Source organism: Felis catus, chromosome E3, assembly GCF_018350175.1.
Source record: "Felis catus isolate Fca126 chromosome E3, F.catus_Fca126_mat1.0, whole genome shotgun sequence".
NCBI classification, from domain to species: domain Eukaryota; kingdom Metazoa; phylum Chordata; class Mammalia; order Carnivora; family Felidae; genus Felis; species Felis catus.
In genome coordinates, this window is record NC_058383.1 from 29,796,293 (window position 1) to 29,820,269 (window position 23,977).

General features: G+C 45.3%; 1 protein-coding gene across 1 annotated transcript in view; it reads left to right on the plus strand.

Moving 5' to 3' along the window:
- The window catches only part of LOC123382667, a 134,209-nt gene that overhangs the window by 16,017 nt on the left and 94,215 nt on the right, over positions 1 to 23,977 (plus strand). Inside the window, exon 3 of the mRNA XM_045048296.1 lies at positions 787 to 869. Coding sequence (XP_044904231.1) covers positions 787 to 869 — 83 coding nt within the window. The remainder of the gene's footprint in view (positions 1 to 786; positions 870 to 23,977) is intronic.

Consider the following 23,977-nt stretch of genomic DNA (forward strand, 5'->3'; position numbering starts at 1 on the left):
TTATTTTGAAAAGCACCTGGGTGGCTCAGTTGGTTACACATCCGACTTTGGCTCAGGTCATGATCTCACAGTTCATGAGTTTGAGCCCTGCATTGGGCTCTGTGCTGATGGCTCAAAGCCTGGAGCCTACTTCAGAGTCTGTGTCTCCCTCTCTATCTCTGCCCCTCCCCTGCTGATGCTCTGTCTCTCTTTCTCTCTCAAAAATAAACATTAAAAAAAATTTAAATTTATTTATTTTGAGAGAGAGATCGAGAGAGAGAGAGAGAGAGAGAGAGAGAGACAGAGCGAGCAGAAGGGGCTGAGGGAGAGAGAGAGAATCCCAAGCAGGCTCCATACTGTCAGCTCAGAGCCTGCCACTGGGCTTGAACTCACAAACTGTGAGATCATGACCTGAGTGGAAACCAACAGTTGGATGCTTCATCAACTGAGCCACCCAGGCGCCCCTCTTAAGGGATCTGAGATCTTAGGTTTGTAAGTCCTACTCATGCATGGGGCAAGGACTCTGGGAGATGGGCAGACTGAGAGCAGAGGCAATAGTCCATGATTCCCACAGACCAGAGGAAAGATGGATTTTTCAGGGGAGCAGAATGACCAGAAGGAACTCTGAGGCCTTACCTCTTTGAGATCATGTCTGAAGTTCATTCTTTAGATCCAGCTTGTCAGTGGAGGGGGGCACCCTAGATGGGAAAATGACACTGTGTGCTGAATCAGAAGCGTCCGCCCTGGGTGTACTGTTGAACAAGAAGAGATGCCATTTTGTCCTAATTTTTCTTCATTTTCCATCAGGTTCTAATTAGCACACAGCTGGGACTACAAAGAGCAGTGGACAACGATTCCTTCCACCTCCGAAACACTGTCTGCTGGAGAAGGTACCTTGGGAGGGGTTCATCTGCAAGGGACTGATTCCAGGAGTTGTATCTAGAAATGTAATCTATAAGCGTATTTTTGACACTCTTTAGATTTTTATCAAAAACTGCGTTAATGAAGAGGAGTACTTAGACTCAACATGTTAGCCATTGAATAGTACCATGGTACTGATCCATAGTACCTGGTCCAACAATCAGGGAGGTAACTTTTTCTTTTCCCCAGATAGAATCATGCATAGTCTTTCTTGAGTCTCCTTTTGACTTACGTAATCTACATTACACAGCTGGGTTAGTGATGCAGACATAACATGAGAATATTCTCTATGTGAAATTCTTTTCTTTATTAAAAAAAATCAAGGTGATGACTTCAGCCTTAAGAATCTTAAGTACTTAAGGGGCACCTGGGTGGCTCAGTTGGTAGAGCGTGTGACTTTTGATCTCAAAGTTGTAGGTTCGAGCACCATATTCGGTGCAGAGATTACTTAAAAATAAAAAAATACTAAAACAAGGAAAATTAAGTAATTTCCTGCCATACAAAGGGATGTCAGAGAGCTCTCCCAGAGAGATGGGCCTCCCCCACATAAAGCAGCAAATCCATTCTGTTTGTCCTCAATATACACTTTTGGCTCTTACAGACCATTTGTGAAAGATGAGTGGAACCAATAAATTCTTCTTGTAACTCTTTCAAATTGATAGGCAGAAACAGATCCTTGCTTATGGTATGTTTGTTTTAGGCCAGCTCTCTCTCTGTACGTCCTGTAGAATATTTACAACTCTGAAAAATGGGTATTACTGCACTTAATAAAGGAGGCTGCATAGGGTTAAGTAAATGACTTAATTTCTTGTGGCCAGTATGTTGTGGAGCCTGGGTCTGGACTCCGTGAACGACTTCAAAGCTTATGCCCGTACTATTATTCCTCTATAACCACTAGAGGGTATCATGAAGGAAAAGACTCCGTTCCTTTCTTCCCGTACCCGACATGACAGTTAAGGATCTAAGACATAGCCATCCTAATAAAAGGCTGAATTCACTGAGAACTTACTATGTGTCAGGATCTCCGCTAAACTCTTTGTGTAGACTTTCTCATTTAATTCTCTCAAAACAACCCCATGAAGTGCATGGAACCACTATCCCAGATTGGCAGGTGACGTTAACTGGCTTCCTCCCCATGGTGAGCTTCAAACCCAAACAGTCTGAAGCCAGAGTCCACTCTTTCAACCACCCTTGCTTCGGAAGACTGCTGATCTGGGACACAGATTGTTCAGAAGACATTTTAGTGGAAGTCAGGCTAAGTAAGGGGTCAGGCCATGTGAATGGAATCAATGGTAGCTGCAGTTAGGGAGTTCAGGGTCAAGGCAATGATAGGTGGTAAGTTGTCCATGGCGGCAGAACTTGCAGAACAATGGAGAGCTACCCAGAGAGTTGTTTTTATGGTTTGACTAAGTCAGGGAGAGCTATTATCCTCACAGAAAGTTCCTGTCATCTGTTCACTCTCTTTTTCATTCGTTGACCTTCGTGCCTTTCCTACTTGGCTCAACTCCTTAGAATTGATGGAATCATTTCCAGTACCCTCAGGACTCTGGATGTCTGTAGTTGGTGTGACCCATTATTTGGAGCTTCCAGAGAGATACAGAATGTCCAAAAGGGTGGCCAGGGATGTGTGGTGGGTAGAGACGGTGTCAGAGAAGGAAAGGAGAATTCTCCACTCTCTTAATCCATTTTCTTCTAGCTCAGGGTAAGGCTACAACTAGGGCCAGGGGGAATTAAAAGATACAAACTTCCAGTTTTAAAATAGCTAAGGCATGGGGATACATTGTCCAGCAGAGGGAATATAGTGAAGCATAGGTAACAGTTTCGTATGGTGACAAAGGGTAGCTAGATTTATCATGATGATCACTGTATCATGTATGTGAATGCTCCATCACTATATCGAACGCCTGAAAGTAATTCGATACTGTATGTCAACTACACATTAACCAACGAACAAACAAGCTTCCAAAGTAAAAGAAAACCTAGGGCCATGGTCCCTGCTAAGGCAAACAGTGAAAACAGTTCAACTGAGGAAGCAGGCAATGTCCCAAGGAAACTCAGGATTACTTGCCACACACAAGGTGCGGTCAAATGCCACTGGAGGGTGGAAAACCGTTGTAGGCTGCAGTCGTCTCAGGAGACAACTGAAGGATGTATTTGGATAAGTGGAGATAAGAAGGGGGGTATTTCAGGGAAAAGTAAAGAACACATAAAACAACTACAGAGGATGAGGAGCTATTAAATGCCCAGTGCAGAAAAACAGGCTGGTTTTTTGTTTGTTTCCTGGAGACGGTGGCTCCTATTTGTGTGGGATCAAATTGGATTCCTCTTCGTATGTATATATGCAGAATGTTATCAGAATGGAGAAGCATTCAGATAAGCTTTCAGGCTACTGGGGTGCCGATATGGGGACATGAGGGATCATGAACCTCTTTAGCCAGACAGCTCTATTAACATGGGGTTTCTGCGACAATTATGAAACGTCACTGGGGACGAGCTGCACAGTAGCATTGCTCCCCAAGCAACTAGGGGGCCCAGGGAAGCTGGATTGTCATTGGCAGGAGACAAATGACGATGATCCCTTGAGATGTAGTGTGCAGAAAGAAAACAAAATCCTATTATGAGACTGTCATTGTGAAGGTTTCTTCTTGTTCCCAGCTCAGACAGAGGAGGGAGACAAGGTACCACGTTAACAGGACTGAGATTTCACCCAGAGTACCGAAAGATCAACAGATCCCTGCCATTTCTGGAAAACAATCCTTGCGGGTTGAATCCAATTAAATGCTTTAGGGAAAAAAGCAATTTGATTTTCAAGAGAAGGGATATAGTTTAACACCTGCAGTTCCACTACTGATGGATCCGGCAAGGCTTCCTGAGGACATTTCATTTCCATTCTTTGAAGAGATCACAAACTCCGTTGTGTGGTAGAAGGGGCTCCCAGGTGGAATTCTGGGATTTTTGACCTTTTTTTTTTTTTTTTTTTTTTTTTTAGAGATCCATTGGCTAGTGAGGGACATAGTGAATGAGGAAAAAGAGGGATATGTGTTTCTTTGGCTTTATGTGATGTGTCTTGGGAAATAGAGGGTTATGTCCATTCACTCCACACTGGAAAGTGTGTGAGTGTATCTGTGCATGAATATGCATACTTTGGTACCTAGATTGCTATTAAGATACTCACCCTTCACCAAGCAACCATCCAGGTTATTCCCGTGCCTGATGCCCTCGACTCAGTAAAGCAGCAGGGTGGTGTATAGGAAAGGATAGGAGCATTAGCATTGGAGAGATCTGGGTTCGAGTCCCAAATCAGCCACTTTGTAACATTGTGACCTTTGGGCAAGTTACTTAAAGTTTCTGAGCCTCACTTTTCTGATCTGTTCAATGGGGACACTGATGACGAATCCTCTCTGCAAAGCACTTAGAATGGTGCCTGACATATATTAAGGGCCCAACACATGTTCACCATGTTTCCCCATGTTATGATGTAAAACTGTTATTTCATTGCCCTCTGGGTGAGGTGGACCCTTTTTGCTAATTGTCTTCCGGTATCTTTTCCCTCCTCTTCTATTAACATCATTTTGATTTTCCCTAGAAAAAGCCACTGTCTTTCCTTCTCAGTCCGTGTGGTTTGGGTGGAGGGCTTTTCCTTAATGCAGAATTGGACACCCCTTCATCAATCATGGGAATCCATTTTCTTTCCCACGATGATTGGCGCAGGGATGCACATGTGACCTTAAATGCACCAATGAGAGGGGAGCCCAGGACTTTTATGGATCTTCTGGGAAGGAAAAAACTCAGACTCTCTGGTGGTTGCTAGGAATATATTAGATGGTTCTTCAAAAAATTACACTTAGAATTACTACATGGCCCATCAGTTCCACTGTCCCAGGTACATACGAAAAAGTGTTAAACAGGTGTTCAAGGAAAAACTTACCGTGAATGTTCATAGCAGCCCTCTTTGCAATAAGCCAAGAGGGGAAAACAGTGTCCATCAAATGTCTGTCAACCCAAGAATGGATACACAGAATGTGATCTACCCATATGATGGAATATTATTCAACCATGAAGGAATGAGGTACTGATACATGGTACAGTGTGGAGAAATCTTGAAATGATTTAGTGACCGCTTTGGAGGCCCCCACGTCCTGCTGAGAGCAACAACAAAAAACCTCCTATAACCCTCTTAAAACAAGCGGAAGGAAATTATCTCCAGGGTCAGACAGCCCCACTCTCCCCACAAAAGGAAAGGAAGATGCTCTTTGAATCTCACTCTCTATCGTTCCCTCCTCATGAGCTCCTTGAACGAGAGCTTGGATGCTGCCTTTTCCAGAACGACTTCAAAGTCGAACCTAGTTGTTCCCTGCCTGAGGGAGCAAGTTGTTTTTTTGTCATTGCCTGTTTCCCCTATGGGATGTGGGGTCTGCTAGTGGCAGAGACCATGTCCTGTTCTTATTGATAACCCTCCCCTGGGGTTCCTGTTACCGTGCCTGCCACGTGTAGCGTTTGCTCAGTGAACACTAACTGCATTCTATATCTAGCTTTGTTTGGCGCTTCGAGTGATTCTTGAAAGCTTTAAAGTATGTGCACATTTTATTAAGTACAGCTATATGTAGATCTACCTAGGCCTACACCTACATTTCCATCTATTCCTGTACCTACACCTGTATCTGTATTTGCATGCACACCCCAATGTATTTCCAAATCTATATCTGTACCATCTGTCTCTGGCAGGGAGGTACTACCTGAGGGAAACAGAAAGCTTTCCTTCTCTAGGAGGCTCTCTATACCCCTGAACTTGACCAACAAGTTCAAAACTCACTGAACACACTATTATGCGTATCCCAGAGGTCAATTATTGCACTACCTCCCACTGTGAGCACTATTCTCATCTTCAACCATAATAAGAATAATAATAGTAACAACAACAACAACAGCCATGATAATACAAGATAGGATCAGCTGCTAGTTGTGGGGCTCTAAGTTCTTCATCTACCTGATTGCCTTCAATCCACACCACAGCCGCCTGAGCCAGGCTCTCTGGTCATCCTCATTCACAAGATACATGAGGCTGAGGTGGGTTCAGCAACTTGCCCGAGGCCACACGGGCCAGCTGAGGGCAGAAGTAGTGTTCAAACCCCTCTGACCTCCAGCCCCACATTCCTAGCAGCCCTCCCTCCCCTACCATGTTACACCCATCTCCAATTTTGCTTTTTCTCTCGCCACCCACTTGCATGTCACCTGGTTCTCCGAGCCTATGGAAGTTTCCAGGTGGGAAATTCTACTGTAGGTGGGTAATCTGCTTTCCCTCCCACCTCCTGCCTTCCACCACCTCCCTCTTGACAGCAAGCATCTGTGGGGCCTACCTGCTGCCAGCACTCCCTCTATTCATGCACGCTCCTCTCTGCTTTCCTGTAGTTCTAGAAGGGGCTCAGTTTGGGCCACTTCTGATCTGGTAACTTCATGAAGTCCTCTGAGAGGGTGGGAATGGTCAGGTGTTCTTGTCCTTGTCACTACCCATTACGTGTGGAGATGTGCATGCTAGAACCTCGCCCCCCCCATTATGTGGGGGTGACCTGGGTGATGACCCAGATGGGATGGCACTCCCTTCCCTTCGAAATCCTTTGCCAGGCACAGCCAGCCGCCATCATCTTGGTGGCAATCTCCAAAACAGAAGCCCGTTGTCCTTTAGAAACCAGGCTCCATATCCCAATCCTCAGATTTCTTGAGCTCTTGGTGGCCGGAGAGGGATAGTGTCAAGCACTCAGGCCACCTGGGCTGATTTGACTTTGAACGGATTCCTTGCCTCCCCCCTGCAGACTTTGGTCCCAGGCTCCTGTGTGAGCAGAGTTATAGCTGAGTTTGGCTGGTGGGAGGCAAGGACAAGCCACGGTCTTTTGTCTTCTCCGTGGCCTCCCGTGGCAGCTCTGTGATGGCCATGTTTCCTGTGGGGTTCCACATTGCGTGGCATGGGCGTAGCTTTTGCCACGGGCTCCATTGGCCATTGTCCCTCTGTCTCTTGTCCTAGGTGTTGTAGTAGATTCTCGCTGTCTACCCGTCTCTGGCAGGACTAGGTCATGGATGAAACAAGTGAGGCTGAGTTAGGGGTGCGTGGGGCCAGATGCTATTTTTATTTAGAAAGTTGATATTTTTTTTATCATGTTTTTTTTTTTTTCTGCCTCAGTTGAGACTTTTCAAGGTACTGCATTAAAGTAGGATTGGCTCACTGTCTCATTTAGCTTCTTGGTCTGTTGCCCCATACACAGCTAATTCTTTGCATTGAAATCCTGCTGTTGGAAATACATGGTTTCTCTTCTTGGTTAGGGACTGACAGTGAGTGCCTCACAGATTCTGATTTCTAGGTCCCTGTGAGGTAGGGATTAGTATTCCATTCATTTAACATAGGAAGAAAGATGCTCAGAAAACTTCCCTAACTTGCCAGTGTCCCTGAGCTCGGATGGGACAGAAATGGATCTAGAACCCAGGTGTTGGGGACTACGGAATCCTCACTCTGAACCATAAAGCTACCAGGTTTTGTCATATATAATTTCAAAGGACCCCTCTAAGAACTGAAATCCCTTTTGATAAGGAGGAAGTCTTTTGATTATGCAGAAGTCTCTTCAGAAGGTATTTTCTCTTGGAACTTTCAAACTTGAAATTTACACACAGAGACTATAAGCTTGTGAGGATGGGTGATATTGGCATGAAACTGGGGAGGTTCATATCTGAGCTGATGTGTCTTAGTAAATCCACAGAAAATCTCTCTTGTCTCCTTTTCCTTCAATCCTTTTGTCTGAGTTTGAGCTGAGGTGTTTTTTTTTTTCCTTTTTCTTTGTAAATTCTCTTGATTTTGGTTATGTAACAGGGCCAGGCAATTGCTTTCGCTGAACAAAAGTCTCAAATGAACAGATATCCATGCTAATACCAGTAATTAACAGCTTCTCTCGGCACTGCATGTCTGAAACTGCTTTTATTGATTTATTTTGACTCTGTTCCATATAGGACAATTTTTCAGCTCACACAAACATATGCTTATCTCCTTTTGGTTCTGGGCGTTCTGGGCCCTGTTTCCAGAGACTAATTCCTCAGGGCAGCTCTGACAGGGGAGCAGACGAAACAGGGCTAAGGCACCTCAACTTAACTGTCACCTTGAAGAGGGTATTGATGTGCGGGAAGGATGGGCGACCTCTTGGCTTTGGGGTTTGATTTTCTGTATTTTCTTTCTGATGTGATTGAATTGGAGTTTGGAGCTCAGGGGATTGCATGTGGTGATGGGAAAGGAGGCTGAGAGAAGGGTCATCCAGGCAAAAATAAGAGGCCAAAAAAAAAGCTGGAAGAGGGACAACTGGTCACCCAGTTTCCCCTGACTCGGTAGCTTTGCTTCCCTGGATCAATCCCAGTGATACTATTTTCTTTCCCTCATTCAAGGGCTAAACTGCAGAATGTTCAAAGGGCAAGTTGTTGGGATGGTTAAGTATGTTAAAGGGATTTTGCCCCCAGGATTTGAACCCCTTTTATTCTTTGAGACAGAAACCTCAGATGATCCACACGGAAGCAGAGGAGGTAAAGGAAGTTGGGCAGGAAAATTGTGTTCTGTATTTCCCAACATTCTGTGGTGCTGTGTGTGATGCATTTCCTTCCACCGTCTCTATCTCACACATGCATGTGTGCTTGCACGAGCACGCGCACACACACGCACGCTACACTTGAGATCCCGTGTAATATACCTGCGACACATCTTCTGTGACTTGTCTTTCAAATTAGTGATGTATCACGAACCCATTTGCGCGTCTGTCATTATACCTATGTATCATCATTTTTTATGGTCCAATAATGCTCCTTTGGATGGATGCATACAACGTACTCAACCAATCACCTGGTGTTGGATATTTAATTTGTGTCTTTTCTTTGCTGGTCTCTTTTGCTTTCTGGATCTCCTTCTCTCCCTCCTCCCATCCTCCCTCCCTCCCTCCCTCCCTCCCTCCCTCCCTCCCTCCCTCCTGCCTTTCCTCCATTCTTCCTGTATAACCATTTGGAAATAAAGGCTCTGGATCTTTTTACATGTGCAGATCCTTGGGTCAGACCGTGGCCCTCTTTTTAGGCTTCTGATACATTCACTACACTGTCCTCTGAGAAGATTGTGCTGATGCATACAGGAAAGATTGCAATTTGAACCCCAGAATTATACCATCCAGTAAGGCTTCTCTGAAGGTGTGGTGTTTGCAGTGAGAACTCTAGGACGGATATAAGTTAATGATAGTGGTGGTGGTGGTGATGGCAACATTGTTCGCAGAAGAACCCACCTGAGCTGATGACACAGAGCCCGATGAGGGGCTCAAGCTCGCGAATTGCCTGATCGTGACCTGAGCCAATGTCTGATGCTTAACTGAATGAGCCACCCGGGTACCCCTGGAACAAGTATCTTTTGATAACACAGTCTACACTGGCCACTTTCTGGTTCTGTCTCGATTCCCCACTCCCCTGATAGGGTTTCCTGAGACCACTTCCCAGATAAATAACTTAACTCCTTGTGTCAGAATCCGCTTCCGAGGGGCCCAGCCTACGGCAGGGGAGCTTCTGGTTCTTTCCCTGGGATTCCTGCTTCTGCACAGTTTTACTACTGCACTTGGAGCTGGGCCAAGTGAGGCTCTGCAGTTGGAGGTTTTTTGTGATGAGTGCGGGGCCAAGACTCTGAACATCCATTTTCTGCTCCCACTCATGACTCCAGAGCTAGGGTCAGGGCAGGACCTCCATGGGTGGTGTGCAAAACCTTTCTGCTTGAGGTAGGATTTGGTGGTGGAATTTCCCAGCATGCCCAAAACACTGTTGATAACATGCATGGGGCTGAAGGATGAATCGTCAGCCCCTGCCAATTCCACAATTATGCACCTGCCATCCTCTCGCCTCTGACACCTCTGCTACCCCAGGGATTCCCATGGCGACATCAATAATTCATATGATAACCAGCACCACCAGGACTCTGGCACGCTTTCTGACAGCCAACCGGATTCTGGCTTCCTTCCTGCCTTTTGGGTCAGGGATGGCATTCTGTTTTCCTGAACTGCAGGTGGCATCAGGTGAAGAATTATCTTCAGGCCGGACACTTGCTGTCTTTTCCCAAGGACACAGTACAGGGGATGTGAATTAAAGGCTCCTAACTAGAAGGCGCCTTTCTGCCAGGCTTCTTTAGGGGGACATTTCCTCCTCACTCTCTCTGATATTCCCATGGTGACGAGGAGGGGGAAATTCATCTGTGGCAGTAGGCAGTGGTATCAGAAATAATGGCTTGAGGCACCAGGAAAATGTAATCAATATTGACTTGCTGAGAGGTCCCATGATGGGAAAGAAATTGTCTCTCTTCCCCACCGCATACATCCCATTTGGTGTTCTGCATCCTTTGTGTGTTTGGCAGAAGGGAATATCTTAGTTTTTCAGGGAGAGAAAGAAAAAGTACCCTGAAACCATATATTGTCAGTCTATATAAGATAATCCATTACTGAGGGACAGGAAGCTTCAAATATCCAAGCGGGTCTGCTGGGTTATCTGTCTGGCTTTTATTGTTTGTGTCCAAACAGTTGTAGGATGGGACCTACTTTTTCTTTCTCCCCTCCACCCTTTCCTTGCCCAGAACAAATAATAATTGATGACAATTTTTTTTTTCATTATCTGTGTCACCTTCCCAGAGGTGTCCTGGAGGAAAAAGGAAACGTATGTGGACTGATAAGGTTTCCCTTGGCTGTTTTATCATACATCTGGAGGGTAAGAGTCTAGAGCTCTCCCTACAATTCCACTGCGTATCATGAGTATTTTTTTTTGTCTCCCCCCGGCCAGCAGAAATGCACTGGTCTGAGTGTCTGGTTACAAATAAAACGATAGAAGGGATGCTAGTGAAATTAAGTACAAACAGATGTATGTTTTGGAAGACTGGTAGGGAGCGAGGAGACATGGCCTGGGGATCAGCCAGACTGGGGTGTCCCCACTGGTGTGGTCAGCCCTGGACACTTGTCATTCTGTAACTGCAGTACACAGCCAGCCTCAGCCACATGAGTGCGTCTGAGGATCACTGGCTTTGCACCCTCTTTAGATTCTGTGTTCTGGAGGGTGTACCTACCAGCTGAGGTTCACTGTGCCAGCTACCCAGTGTCCAGGCATCAGGGACAGGTACTTGATCCCTTCCACCTCTGTAGGGGAGCCTGAAAGGACCACCTTTTCTGTTACCCACCCTTCATCCATCCCCCCTCCCACCGCTCAACTCTCCCTATCCCTCCTCCCCTTAATTTTCCTCTGTAGCTTTTGTACCATCCAACATCTAATTTACTTATCCATTGTGTTAATTGTCTGCTAGAGTCTGAGCTCCTTGAGAGCAGGGATTCCCACCTCCTTTGTTCGTTGCTGAATCTACAGTTACTAGAGCAGTGCCTAGCACATGGTAAGCCCTTAATAAACGTAAGGTGAGGGGCACCTCCGTGGCTCAGTCGATTGAGCGTCGGACTTGGCTCAGGTCATGATCTCGCGGTTCATGAGGTCGAGCTCCACACCGGGCTCACTGCTGTTAGCACAGAGCCCCCTTCAGATTCTCTGTCCCCCTCTATCTCTGCCCCTCCCCTCCCTGCTTGTGCTCTCTTAAAACTAAAGAAAACATTAAAAAAAATAATGAAATGGAAGGGGATGTTGGGATACTGGATTTCTCTAAAGGATAAATACCTGTTGTAAGAAATATTTCCGCGTTTGCCAGAAGAGAAACGATCACTTTCCAGAAGCTAGCTCTTGGTTATTAGCAAGATGCGACAGTGTGCCGCTCGTGCGCCACAGAGAAAAACGTTGCACTGGGGCGTTTTTCCTCTTTAGATATTCTGGTATGCAAAGAAGGGTCCACTGACCTCTGTTTGTCTCTAATGTGAGTGGTAGAGACTTCCGCAAAGATCCTGGTGCAGGGCCAAGTTAATGGACAGGGTCACCTCCTCTTACTCTGAGCAGAGAATAAGTGAGGCGTCTGGTTCCTCTTCTCTGGTCTTCGGAGAAATGGCACCAGCTGGCATGGGGCGTTCAGGGTGGTGGCATCATGGGAGTGGAAGAGTGGACCTAGTTGGCTGAGCTCCCCAACCCTGATGATGTGCTTACAGAACATTTACTGAGCACCTACTGGGTACCAGCCACTCTTCTAAACACCATGCATGTTCTGACTCTGGAATCCACCATACGAGTATCCCCGTGTTGCGGCTGGGAGACTGGGGCACACGTGAGATTCGTGTCAGCCATGCCACCTTGTGTGGGCACCTCCCCCACTGTAAGAGTCATGAAGGTTGCAACCCGGTTGCAACACAGAGCCAGGCCGACTTTTTCTGAGGTCGAGAGATTTAAGTGCCTGCCTTAGGGGCCTCATTCTCCCTGCCCTCGTTTGCTCTAAGGGGGTGTGCTAATAGGGATTTGGCCCAATGGACTCTCTGTGTTGGATGTCCTGGGGGCAGATAGTAATAAAGATGTACAGAAGAGAGCAAGCTGTAAGGCCTAAGTGTTAGAAGTTTCTAGAACTGCCTATGACCACCCTGTAAAGAAAATTTTTCACTGCAGTTACATACACGTGGGCTATTGATGTCCATACCTTGCTTCTGCCCCTGGTTTACAGTCACAAAGGAAACACCTCAAACATTGGCTATTATGGTCTTTAACACATGGGATTTTAGGCAATACACCATTTTTTTTTTTTTCTTGGTATGACTTCGTGCTAATGTAGGCACAATTGATTTTCTCTACAGTGGTGTAGTCACTGCAGTCAAATGGACACAGATTCAAAATGCGCCTTTATTCCGGGACCGAGGAATTAATTAGGCATGACTTGGAAAAGGATTGAGATATAACAAGCCAGATAAGATTCAAGAGGTCCAGTCAAATTTGACTTTTAGAGAAACAATCAAGAGATAATTTTTAAAACACAAGTCTGTCTCACACGATATTTGGAACATACACTCAAAATTATTCATCATTTGTCTGGAGTTACATTTTTATTGGGCATCCTGTACTCTTTCTAAATCTTGCAATCCTAAGAAGGACGGGAGTACTTCTTTGTCTCTGGCTCTTCCTGGCCTTAGATTAGCCTCTTTCTCCCTGCCTTCTGCTTAAATGTGAAATCAGAAGTCATAACAGGCTTGACAAAATGACAAGAATTTTAAGGGCCAAAGGTCTTAATTCATCCTTGACAGGAGATCTGTCCAATCTACTTAGGTTCAGTGATTTGAAATGGCAGTATTTACCTATTTTCCACCCTCCCTCCATTCCCCATGAAGAACCAAGATGGATCAGGAAGCAACTGTTTGCATTCTTGGGATGTTCGAGGGAAAATTTCACCTTGTGGAGAGAGTGGGGAGGCCCCCTGTGCAGTGGGTGATTTCACTCTCCTTGTCCCCAGGGCTGATTTCTTTAGCAGTCAGGAGCAGACAGGTGCAGCTAGCAACGTCGAGAAGAGACACGCCCCCGATCTGGGTGATGAAGACACGCTTTCCATTTTCCACGCTATAATTTGAAACGCTCGTGATTTTCATTTCGGCTAATCATCAGCTAGCAGTGGCACCAAACATTTTAATGGTGAAAACCTCTGCCCCCACCTCCCAGACTGTCTCAGGCAATTTATGGTGCCTCCATGTGTTCTGGATCATTGAAAAGGAAAAGTCTGTTACAAGACACCTGCTTTGAATCCTCACACGCAAGTGGAAACTCCTTCTGCCATGCAAATTACCCCTCTTCCCTGTTTTATAGACTGTGTAACTTTTGTGGGTTTTGTACATTGATTTTTAAATTTTTTTTTAAGATTATTTATTTTCAGAGAGAGAGAGCAGAGAAGGGGTAGAGCAAGAGGGAGGCAGGCAGGAAGGGAGGGAGAGAGAAAGGGAGGGAAGGAGAAAATTCCAAGCAGGCTCTGCACTATCAGCCCAGAGCCCGACAGGGGGCTTGAACCCACAAACCATGAGACATGACCTGAGTGGAAACCAAGAGTCGGGTGTTTAACCGACTGAGCCACGCAGGCACCCCTCATTTTTTTTTTTAAAGTGAGATTTTCTTGGACATCACTCGTGTCATGACCTTGTTTCCTCTTCCTTTCTTCCTCTCCAACCATCCTCCTCCTCAACTCCTCATCATTTGTGTGTTAGACCCATTATTAAACATGGTAGCTCAGAGCAGCGGTCTTCAACTCTGACAACACTTGAGAAAATGCAGGGGCGATTAAGAAAACTTATAGATGCCTAGGACATCCCCCCTACCCGGACTGAGAATCTGACTTAAATAGTCTGGGATGGGGTCCTATCATCGATACTCTTTACAGGGTCCTCAAAAAATTCTCATTGCAGCCAGGATTAAGGACCATCAGCGTAGGGATAAAAGAGTAGAGAACCTGAATGGTGGGGGTCTGGATTTCCATCCTTGTTTGGCCACTTGTGATATGTTCTTTGGCAAGTTACTACTCTTTGAGGCTCAGTTTCCTCATCCAAAAAATGGGGATAATACCTGTCATGAAGGAGGTGGTTGTAAGGATTAAATGAGATAATACAAGTCAAATTCTTAGACTCTAGTGACCCTTGACTGGTGTTGGCTGTTATCTGTGCCTCAGGCTCAGCAAACTATGGCCTGCAGACCAAAGTGGCCCACTGCTCATTCTTGTCAATAAAGTTTTATTGGACCACTGCCATTTCCATTTATTTCTATATCAAATGTGTCCTACTGGGACTGCTTGTGTGTGATAACAGCAGAGTTGAGTAGTTGTAGTAAGAGGCCATGTGACCCACAAAGTCTAAATATTTGCTCTGAACCTGTAGAGAAAAAGATGGCTGTCACTTAACAGCACGTCATGAACTGGCACGTCATGAACTCCTGGAGTTCAGTGGAGTTTATAGTCTAGTGGGTGGAGATACCTTCCAAACATCCCCTAAATTCCAAAAGAGAGGCAGTTTGGAATCGTCGTAAGAGTCTGAGATTGTTTTCTTTCCCAAATGCTCCCCAAATCAAACATTTGGCCATAAGTGACCTGCTTTTTTTCCTCGGAGGCTCAGTTTCCTCATTTCTAAGGTGGAAGGGTGGGGCTACCTGATCTGAATGGATTCTTTCAGCTCTAGAATTTTCTGATTCCATCCTTGGCATTCTGTGGAGCCCTCAAAGCACAGGTCTGTGTCTTCTATTGGAAATGGGCCAGCAGGCCTTTTAAATTGGAGATGATAAAATACCATACTTTCTCCTCCGCACAGGACACTTGTTTTACAGCGAATCAATACAATTCTGAATTATAGCTGGTCTCCCTTCTCCAGAGGTTCAGAGAAAGGTTTATAAATCCCTCTGTGGTAGGATGAATAATTTCCCCCAGAGATAACCGGGTCCTAATCCCTGGAAGCTGTGAATGTTACCTTATTATGGCAGAAGAGATTCTGCAGATGTGGTTAAGCGTCTTCAAACTGGAAGCTTCTTGGATTGCGTAGGTGTGCTCTCAGTGCAATCACCAGTGTCTTCACAAAAGGAGGTGGAGGGAGGGAGATTTTACTACAGAGATGGTGATCGTGACAGCCCCAGCTGAGAGATTTGAAGATGGTGGGCTACAGGCTTTGAAGGTGAAAGACGGGGCCACGAGCCAAGGAATGCTGCTCTAGAAGGTGGAAAGAGCAAGTAAATGGATTCTTCACTCTGTAGAGCCTCTGAGGGGAGCATGGCCTTGTTAATATTTTGATGTCACTCTGTGGAAACTGCTTTCAAGCTCCTGACCTCCAGGACTATCAGAGGATAAGTGTGTGTTTGAAATGCCCACGTTTGTGGGAGTGTTGGTGACAGCAGCCATAAAGAACGAATACACCCCTTTTTTCATAGAAAAGTAACCCATGGGTTCCAAGGAGCATTAGCAGTGTGCTTTTAAAATAAGTCTCAAAGCAGGGGCACCTGGGTGGCTCAGTGGGTTGAGCGTCTGACTTCTGCTCAGGCCATGATCTCCTAGTTCGTTACTTGGAGCCCCATATCAGGCTCGTTGCTGTCAGCTCAGAGCCTGCTTTGCATCCTCTGCACCCCCCTCTCTCTGTCCCTCCCCTGCTCAAGCTCTCTTTTTCTCTCAAAAATAAGTAAACATTAAAAAAAAAATAAGTCTCAAAGCAGAGAGAAAATTAATAAAGCTATTAACCTTGGAGTAAAGCAAAAAAGAGACAAGAAATGGAGGGAGAGGTGGATAGGGAAACAGAAGATAAATAAGGCTTGAGGTGTTCCTTTCCTCTTCATTTCCCTTCATCGGTGTGGTAGGTAGATCTCTGAGCCCTGATGACCTCCATCTCCTGGTGTTAAACCTCAGTGCTATCCTGGTCACCTTGAGAGCAGTTGGGACCTGTCACTTGCTTCCAACCAATGGAATATGGCAGAGGTGATGGGATTATCACTCATATGATTACACTTCCTCATATAAGTCTCTGTCATAACAGTCTAGAGAGATAGAGAGAGAGATCCTGATTTGTCAGACTGGGAGAAATTCTAGCCAATAAGTAGTAGTATTTGTTATCCAATCACGTGACCTATCATTTCAGCCAGCAAATGGAACTCAGAGACCAAAATGGAGTAATGGTTGACACGGTTAATTTAAACAATGCAATTTTTAACAAATTCCATAGTGAGTCAATAAGAATGTAATAATAGGCTTCTAATTGTTGCCAGCATGCCTGTGATGGGGAGTGGGGAACGTCCTGACGATGGCAGAACATTTGAGCCCAGCATTGTGAAAAGACAAAAGTGGCAGTTTTCCAGTGTTGGCCTGGCCCTTGCCAAGCCTAGGGCCACCTCTGGCTGGACACCAGATGAGGACACAAGAGCAGAGTTAGTAACCATGATGGTTTGGGAATCAGACCTTCTTATGTCCTGATGGAGCTGCACACCAGCTGGGGAACTTGGGCAGGTTCTCACACTTGCTCTGTGCCTTCGTTTCCTCATCTACAAAATGGATCTGTAGAAAGTATCTACCCCGTAGGGTTGTGTTACCCCCCGTGAAGTTCTTAGAGTACTGATACTGACTCTATGCTTCATAGACGCTATTGTTATCCATACTGCTGTGTTGATGATGGACAGCAGGGTTTTTTTTTTCTTTGCCACATTTCTGGTGAAGCAAACCGGTTTTTCATGTTACTCTATCTAGATTTTCAAGGCATTCTGTTTTATAACAATGGTTTCAGTTCCTCCAATAATTGATCATTGTTCCCACTTTCCCCGGGAGACTCCTGGAGCTCAGCAGTATGAAGAAGCAGTAAGTGGTGAGACCATTGTTCCAACCAGAATGCTGAGACCCTAGCATGGATGTTCCATCTGTGGTTTGAAGCCATGGTCATTGGAAGAGGCTATCAGCCCTAGGGTAAGAGATTGGCACCCCAGGAAGAAGAGAGAACATTACTTCCTGCTCTGGTGCATTCTGGCCTCCTAAGAATAGAGCTCTGTTCTTAATTGTGGAAGGGAAAGTACCCTCCTCTTCTGTGAGGCTAGGTCTACATTCCTCAATGCCTCCAGCCATAGTCTGCCAAGTGCGCTCTGCGGGAAGCTGACCAGGTGGAAGGATTGAAGCCTTTTGGTGAAGGAACTCTTGGATGCTTCTCCTTTCTGTCTTGGCAGCACATTTCCCAATGGGCATGGGGGCTGGTGACCCTACTATGCACAAAGAGAGACTGTTTCTTGGGAGGCTGCCCCCTACTCTTGTCCCAATTTTATAGGGCTTTAGGAAGTGAGTTGGAGACAGAGTTTTCTCTCTGAGACATCTGCTCTTGTGGTTTCCTGGGTGTGGTTAGCCTTACTAATAAGGACTTTGAGGTTCCAGGAAGACCACAGAGGCCAGGGAGTAGAAGACACGTTTAGGAAGCCCACCTCCATAAACACTGGGGATGAGATCTTTGGGAAAATGGGGAGATGGGAAAAGAACGAAGCCAATTGTTTTTAAAGAAAATTTTTTTTACCGTTTATTTATTTTTGAGACAGAGAGAGACAGAGCATGAATGGGGGAGGGGCAGAGAGAGAGGGAGACACAGAATCGAAAGCAGGCTCCAGGCTCTGAGCCATCAGCCCAGAGGCCGACATGGGACTCGAACTCACGGACCGTGAGATTGTGACCTGATCTGAAGTCGGACACTCAACTGACTGAGCCACCCAGTTGCCCCGAAGCCAATTTTTGAGAAGGGAAAAAATAGAACAAGAAGAAAATAGAACAAGAAGGAAAATTATGCCTCTATTAAAAAAAAAAAAAAAAAAAAGGAAGTCAATGACACGTGTTAGGGACAAGACAGCCATGAAGGGTAAGCTTGACAAGAGAGACCAGGAGTGGGGAAGGCGGTGAGTGCTGCCATGTCTTTGCTGGAGAAAGATGGATGACGGCCGGGAAGGTGGCCAAATGGGAAATAGGATAAACTCTTAAATGCAAGCAAGAGAGATTCAAGTAATGAGAAGCTCAGATAAGACAAACATGAGAAATAAAACCCCTTTGAAAGCAAGGCTGAAGGGCCGAACGGAATGGCCAACCAAAGAGGGCATGGTGGGGGGAGGCGAAGCATGAAGGAGACAAATCCAAAGAGAAAGTGATGGTCTCGGCCGCTAAGGCTGTCAAATGGCTTTGACAAGGGAGGGACAATGAGGGACTGAGGCTGGCGGACAAATCCCTCAGCCCCGAGTCACATCGCGTTAGAGGGATTTTCTTTGTGGTCCGTGACCATGGCCTCTCTGGGAGATAGACGGGGGTACATTCAGAACCGATGATGCTCATTCCTTTTCTGTTCGGGATTAACTCTGAGGTGGAAAACTCAAGAAAGCAGCCGTAGACTCTCAGAAGTTAACACCGTATTGCCAAGTTTACAGTCCCCAAAGGGAGGGCTCTCTGCTCTAACATCAAAGTCTCTGGTGGTGTTCCTCCAAGGGCTGCTTCTTTGGTTGTAAGTCACACCTCTTTGGTTTCATCCCAAACCCTCACTGAATGCAGTCTGGTGGGTCAGGGTACCGATCACCCCCAGACTGGTTTCAAGTCTGAGCTCTGACACTGAACTGGCCTCAACTTCCTCCCTTTGGATGGAGGTCATCGATCATAGGCTGGTTGTGGGACCAACTGAGGTGAGGAAAGTGTTCAGCATTGTGGCAAGACTGTGCTAGATGCTTGGATCTGGGGCAACACACAGTTCAGCTCCATGTGGCCCTTAGTCTATGATTGGAGGCAGGCGTGCTAACACACGCCTCCATAAAGTGGGAGAAATGCAGCCATGGAATCATCGTCAAGGCCTCAAGAGGGCCGGCAGCGGGCCATGCTTAACTCTCGTGGGGTGTGCTTGATGCCATGGAGAAGCTTTTAACCTGCAGCCTGGGGTTTAGTGGTAGGAAGGACATTTCAGGCTCAGGGCACATGATAAGGCATTGAGTGGTGAAATAGTATGGCAGGTCTGGGAACCTGGCTTTTGGTTTTGTTGCTGAAGTGTTTTCACAGAAGTTTGATAAGCATAAGGTTTTTTTTTTTTTTTTAATGTTTGAGAGAGTGTGAGTGGGGGAAGGAGAGAGAGAGAGAGAGAGAGAGAGAGAGAGAGAGAGAGAGAGAGAGAGAGAATATGAATGAACGAATCCCAAGCAGGCTCTGTGCTGACAGCAGTGAGTCAGATGCAGGGCTTGAACTCACGAACCATGAGATCATGACCTGAGCTGAAATCCGATGCTTAACCCACTGAGCCACCCAGGAGGGCCAAGAAAGTGCCATGTTTAAATGAAATTTAGAAATTTTAGGCCAAACAAACATACAAACAAACTGATTTCCTTATCGGGAGTCTCAGAAGAGTGTTACATCTGCTTTATAAGCACAATGAATCTCCAAGAGGGACTCACAGGGGGCACAGCATCTTCCAAACTTATTTGAGCATAGAAACTTTTTTGCAAAGGATCTTGCAAATCTAGTATGGTATTCCTCCTCCCTTGACACCCAATAACAAGATGTAAATTGGAAAAAAAAAAAAAAAAGCAAAAGAACATTTTATGAAATGCTGACCTCCAGAGCTAAGAACATAATTAACATCACTGTGAGTGGATTATCTGCTTGCTAGAAAAGCAATGTTACAGTAACAATAGAAATCTAAGACACAAAGGGTCACCACCTTTGGATAGCGTTAAGCATATTAAGTCGCTTCTACCCAATGAAGGCGGGTAAGCAGACTTGTACTCTGCAGCATTGTGGGTGGATGTTGGCAAGGCACAGAATGGAAGTCACCAGCAAGTCTTCTTTGGCCTCTTTTTATAAATGTCTGATCCTCGAGGAGCTTTGAGGAGACACACGGCAGAGAGAAGGAGAGTCAGAGGTGTAAACAAAGTGTCTTAGCTCTGAAGGAGAAAGTGAGGCTCCTCTACCCCAGACTAGAGAATTTCTTGGAGGTCAGTGGGAAGACAAGTCAACTCTACTTGCAATGCATGTGGGCACCAGCAAGGCTGTAGACCAGCATGCATGGCTGGCATCTCAGTAGAGAGAGGATGTATTAGTTATCTAGTGCTGTGTAACAAACTACCCCAAAGATACTAGCTCAAAGCAGTGAACATTTAGCATAACGTGCAGGTAGGAGAGGAAAGAGCTCATATCAGAGAAGGGACATCAGAGCAAATATGTACAGAGGGAATGAGACACAAGGGTTATATTGTGCTTTAGACTTTATGGGTCCAGCATACATCTGTTTGAATGAATGAAAGAATAAGTGAACGATTAGAGGCTTACTGCATTCAGAATACAAATAAAGAGCTTGGAAAAGAAACTTTAAAAACCAGCAAAACATTTATGACATCAAAGTTTCTATAGGTCAGGAATCTGGGTGTGCTTAGCTGGATCTTTTGGTTCTGGCTCTCTGACCAGGCTGCAGTCAAGGTGTCAGCCGGGGCTGTGGTCATCATGGGGCTCAAGTGGGGGAAGATCTACTATTGACATCACTCATGCACTCATGTGGTTGTTGGCAGGATTGAGTTCTCTGTATGCTCCTGGACTCAAGTCCTCGGTTTTTCCGTGGCTGTTGGCCAGAAAGCACCCCCAGTTCCTTTCTAGAGGAGTCTTTGCACAGAGCAGCTTGCAACATGACAGTTGGCTTTATCAGAGTGCATGAGAAGAGCCAGAGAGACTGTGCTGGCAAGAGAGAAGTCAGTCTTTTGTAACTGGACCTTGGAAGTGACATCCTGTCACTGTTGCCATATTCTCTTGGCTAGAGCAAGTCACTAGATCTAGTCTACACTCAAATGAGAGTAGGAACTGTGACTGGCTAGCCTAGGGGCTGGTAAACTTCTTCTGCATAGGACCAAATAATAAGTATTAATAGATTAAATATATTATCTATATAATAATTAATAAATATTGAATGTTATCTTTCCCATGATCAGTTTTATGAATCTTAAAGATGACTCTATCTTATTTAATTAGTTGATTTGAAGAGAGCTGAGGGGATTACACAAGGGCATGAATACTAGGAAGTGGGATCTAGGAGGTAGGGACCACTGGGGCCATGTCAGAAGCTGCTCAAAGAACTGTAGTCATTCTTCCAAGAGTCCTATGTATAAGCCCGACTTGGAGGAGCAGAGAAGTGAAGTTAACTGAGGGTAAGAACAATAGAGATATCCCTGGTAGTTTGTGTGGATAGTTGACCCATCAAAGAGGAAGCCTACTCTTTCCTTATGTCAGATCCTACAATTATGATCCAGGTACAAGGGAGTTACGGGGAAAATGCGAGAACGGCTGGGTTGAGGGGGGGGGGGCATATTTACACTTTTAATAGATCCTGGTAAATTTCCCTCCCAAAAGGATGTACTGCTTTTCGTATACAGAAGTCACAATGCTTTCTTGTTTTCTTTCTTTTCGTTAGAAATGTGTTAGGTGGCTAACTGCCGAGTACAGAAGAGTGGAAGTGATCAGAGTAAAAGGTTCATGTTCAGTCTGAGTCAGTGAAAGATGAATCATAGACATTACTGAACAGCAGAAGAATAGCTCTGAGATTAGATTTAGTGAAGCTCAAGGAGGGAGAGCGAGTGGTCAAACAGTAAATGAAAGTCAGGTTGGGAAACGTTAGAGACAAAGGAAGGAAATTGACTAGAGGAGGGACTTTGAGTCCAACGTGGAAAAAAATTCCAGCTCTGAAGCACAAGTCCATCTAAACATTAGCCTAAGCTGACTGTGGGGCCATCCATTTACCGTTTGTCCAATGGTTATTTGGACCATTTGTCCATCCATTGGTCCATTTGAACCAATGATTATCTGGTTCACTTGCCATACGATAAGTGTGTTAGGCACTGAAGCTATAACAGTGGGTAGACTAGGGGTCAGAAAACTATGGTCAGTGGGCCAAATATGTGTCACTGATATTGTAAATAAGCTTTATTAGAACACAGTCACACTCCTTAATTTATGAATTGCGTGTGACCATTTTCACACTATGACAGTGGAGTTGAGTAGTTATAACAGACTCTATGGCCTGCAAAGCCTAAGATACTTAATATTTGGTCCTATCCAGAAAAAGTTTGCCAATGCCGAGGCTAGATAGCCTTGATTCTTACCTCGTGGGGTTTACCATCTAACAGGAAAGATGGACGTGAATCAAATAATTTTGTAAGTGGATAATTACCAGCTGTGAGTAATGTCCTGGAAAAGTACATGATGCTGTGATAGAACATGGCATGGGACACTTTTGATAGGGTTGTCAGGAGATAGTTCCTGAGGACATGGATTTTTTTTTTTTAAAGGAACTTGATGGGTAAGAAGGAGTCAGCCTGCAAATAATTGGGGAAGAGGTTTCCAAACAGAGGGAAGGGAATGCATCAGGACTCTCTGCTGAAAAAAGCTCATCCTTCCAAGGAACAGACTGGAACATGGAGAATGAATTGAGACTCAGTAGAGATCAGGTTGTCAAGGTGTCCTAGGCTGAGTTCAGAGATCTGGGTTTTGTTTAAATACAATGTGAAGACACTGACGGTTCTTGTGATCAGTTTCATGAGTCTCATAGACCACTCTGTCTTATTCCTGGAACTGAGTTGAAGAGAGGCGAGATGGGGAGCCGTTTAGTACCCAGACCCTCTCTCTCCTCTGTGTTGATGTAACAGTTCAGAACGTGTGGACATAACAGAATGGTTTCTTTGCTGACAGTGAAGCATGTCAGCCTAGCCACAAAGGCAACAAGCCCACAGAAGCTGCCAGAGAAGTGAAACAGTGCAGCCTGGCTCTGGTGGCAATTTTGTGGGTTTTTTTTGTTTATTTTTATTTTTATTTTTTTCTATTTTTTTTAAATATATGAAATTTATTGTCAAATTGGTTTCCATACAACACCCAGTGCTCATCTCAACAAGTGCCCTCCTCAATACCCATCACCCACCCTCCCCTCCCTCCCATCCCCCATCAACCCTCAGTTCCCAGTTTTTATGAGTCTCTTATGCTTTGGCTCTCTCCCTCTCTAACCTCTTTTTTTTTTTCTTCCCCTCCCCCATGGGTTCCTGTTAAGTTTCTCAGGATCCACATAAGAGTGAACACATATGGTATCTGTCTTTCTCTGTATGGCTTATTTCACTTAGTATAACACTCTCCAGTTCCATCTACGTTGCTACAAAGGGTCATATTTCATTCTTTCTCATTGCCACATAGTACTCCATTGTGTATATAAACCACATTGTGTATATAAACCACTTTATCCATTCCTCAGTTGATGGACATTTAGGCTCTTTCCATAATTTGCCTATTGTTGAGAGTGCTGCTATAAACATTGGGGTACAAGTGCCCCTGTGCATCAGCACTCCTGTATCCCTTGGGTAAATTCCTAGCAGTGCTACTGCTGGGTCATAGGGTAGGTCTATTTTTAATTTTTTGAGGAATCTCCACATTGTTTTCCAGAGCGGCTGCACCAGTTTGCATTCCCACCGACAGTGCAAGAGGGTTCCCGTTTCTCCACATCCTCTCCAGCATCTGTAGTCTCCTGATTTGTTCATTTTGGCCACTCTGACTGACATGAGGTGATATCTGAGTGTGGTTTTGATTTGTATTTCTCTGGTGGCAATTTTGACAAGCATACCTTCTAGTAGAGAAGTCACATAGCCTGTGGAAAGGTCTGATTTACAG